The following is a 2924-nucleotide window of genomic DNA, read 5'->3' on the forward strand; positions in this document are numbered from 1 at the left end:
AATTGTTGGTAGTTAAAACTACCGGTAGTTGCTGCAGGCACCAGGCACGTACTGTTACTGCCTCGGTGTGGGCTTGGGCGTCTTGTTGGATCACTTGGCGCGTTTAGTGGGACGGCCTTCTTCACCCTCTTGGTTTTCACGTGCTCGTTTCTTGGATGTTTCCGTCTCGCCACCTTGATCGCCTAGTGGCCCTCACCACTGCCACCAACGTCACTCTCAGCGTCACTCTTCTTCCTTGTCACCCGGCGCGTACGCTAGTGCTTTACGGGCGTTCTGCAACAACTTGTCGCGCGTCGCGGTAAGCGACAACTTTGCATACGAACTAACGTTCTTGTTTCGTTTTTCATCTTCATCGCGATAGTCCAGGTCGCCCTCCACAAGCCCCAGCGGGTCATACTGAGACTCCACCATGTTTGATAGCATGGAAGCCACGCCGTCGCTCAGGAACGGGTAGGTGACCCTGTTGAGCAAACGGAGGCAGATCGTGAAAACAGGATCCTCCTCCGAGACACTCGACACACTTGAGACGCCAGGATTGCTCTCGATCTTCGCCCGCTTCTTCGCCTGACTCCCGATCGTCTGACTCTCCTCCTTCACCTCAGAGGCGTTGCCTTTCTTCTTGGGCTTAAGATTGTCTTTCATTGTCGTGGCATAGATGAACTTGCCGTCACTCTTCCGACCGCGCACATTCATGTAGATGCGAATGGTATCACGGACATCCGTGGAGCTCAGCGGTTTCGGATCCCTACCAATTTCATCAGTAGATTTCCCCGCTGACGAGTTCCCATCACTGTTCTTTCCGAACACAAACCAGGGGCATAGTTTCTCCGTCGCTGCCCTAGAAAACCCACCATCGACTGGGAAACGATTCTTCACTTGAATCAACATCATCAACACCTCATGCCCCTCCTGCTCACCCCTCGTTGTCTCCCCACCGACTGGCCTGCTGTTGGATCTCTTCTTAAACATCGGGATCAACAAATCGGCTCCATACTGGTTACGGGGGAAAATACCTGCAGCTTGACGCCCCAGCAAAAACCAAAGCGTGTCCTCATTCGGCTCAAGCTGCAACTGCACAAAGTGGGTGAACCCCATGTACCAACCATCCCACTTCGAGCACCACTTGTTCAATTCTGGTCTCTTATCTTCCGCGTTGTACATCCCCTTACAATATATCGGTCTCTCCTTGTTGCCTTGCAGCACGTCCAAGAAATCCTGCACCGGTACAAATTGCCCGATCGTGTGGTAGCACTGGGAAAAGCTTTTGTCCCCCATCACACACGTGTCCATCGCCAGAAGCAGCAAAATCCGAGCAACCATCTCGCCAATTTCGCCAACTCCACCGGTGTCCAATGCTTCATCCAAAAGGAGGTTCTTGAGTTGCGGCAGGATATACTTTGCCAGACCATATTTCAGTTCATACCACACTTTCATCGCTCCTAAGGCGAGCACTGGGTCCGAAGCGTAGCTGGTGACGTAACCCTCTCGCTTGAAATTCACATACGCGAGAATCGCCATGAAGTCGGCAGTCGCCCGAGATGCCAAAGCCGACGTTGAATGCGGGCGCACGCCCAGTCGGCAAAGCATGGAGGCGACACCAAACATGGTATCCTTGTTGTACGCATTTTGCGAAGGGGGAATCCCCAGTAGCAGCTTGTTCGCCGCAAGATTGATCACGTCTTCTCTATCCGCAGGATTGGGGCAAGTGCTGTACCACATCGGACGCCCCATGCGGCACAACGCGTGCCAAGCTTGACTCGCATCCCCGGTAACGATTCTCTTGTACATAGCTATCTTAGCACGTTCTTGCTGTTTCTTCTTCTCTTCGTCTTTTTCAGCTCCCACCGCAACCTGAGTTTCCTCTTCCATTTCTTCATCTTCTGCTCCCGCATCTAGTATTTCCTCTTTCATTTCTTCATCGACATCTTGGATGTCCTCTTTCATTTCTTCATCTTCGCCGGCTGGGTTTTCTTCACAGTATTGATCCCAGTGTGCGTCCATTGTCTCAGCTAACACAACTGGCGCAAACGATGCCAACTCTCCATCGAAAAGCCGAGATGATGGGTCCAACAACAGCGGAGGCGCCAGGTCCGAGATCCTGGAGTTCGTATCAATCAGCACGCCGAAAATGCATCCACGATGGCCGATATCTTTGTTCACGGATCTGAGAGCATTTCGCAACATTCGGAAGTCATTCTTCTTGTCTGGCTTCTCAGTCAGCAGGCTTCTCGCTTCATCGATCACCAGAACCACGATTCTGCCATTTGGATTCTTCTCGGTGGAGGTATCCCCCTCCAGCGTGTCTGTTTCATCCGAAAGTTTCGCCTTTACAGAGGTGTCCGCTGCCTTTTCGGTAAACAGCTTCAGCCATTCCTTCTGAACGTCCGCCCAATGCTTGTTCGCGTAGACGTAAATTGTCTTCAATCGACTGGCGATGTCTTCCACTTCGGAGCCTTCTTGAAACAGCCAACCACGAAGCTCGCTCGTAGCCTTGGGAAACCCCGTCGACTCGTGCACACGGGCACACATGTACAGGACTTTCATGTTCAAGGCGCTCTTTTGAGCCTCAATCGCGAGTTCACGCACCATCCGACTCTTGCCGAAGCCAGAACTCTGCACGACCGCCACACATGGCGCCTTGTACTTTGTGGGGGTGTAGGCCTTCCAGCAGTCCCGCAGATACTGTGCGAGGTCGAGGTGGGCTTCGCCGAGGTACCGGCCCTTGGTGAACGCCTCCGCGATTCGCTTCATTTCATTTTCATCCAACTTGGGCGTGCCGGAGCGGGCTTCAGGGACAAACTTTGCCAGGAGGTCTTTCACCGTCTTGGCCGCAATAGTTTGTGCAAGAGGTGGAGACACGCGTGTACGCCATGCTTCTCTGATCTTCACCCGTATCAATTTCTGTATCTCTTTCTGGGAGGTCT

The 2924-nt window shown here is 52.8% G+C and overlaps 1 protein-coding gene across 1 annotated transcript; it reads right to left on the reverse strand.

Annotated features, from left to right (window-relative positions):
- Nucleotides 1-222: 222 nt before the first annotated feature.
- Nucleotides 223-2859, reverse strand: PHYSODRAFT_534655 (hypothetical protein; the record flags this gene model as incomplete). The annotated part of the gene is made up of 3 exons (XM_009541097.1): nucleotides 223-501; nucleotides 598-1809; nucleotides 1924-2859. Coding segments are annotated over 3 exons (2427 nt in total), but the record flags the coding sequence as incomplete, so codon positions are not given.
- Nucleotides 2860-2924: the final 65 nt, after the last annotated feature.

This window comes from Phytophthora sojae (assembly GCF_000149755.1).
Source record: "Phytophthora sojae unplaced genomic scaffold PHYSOscaffold_18, whole genome shotgun sequence".
Taxonomy (NCBI): Eukaryota; Oomycota; class Peronosporomycetes; order Peronosporales; family Peronosporaceae; genus Phytophthora; species Phytophthora sojae.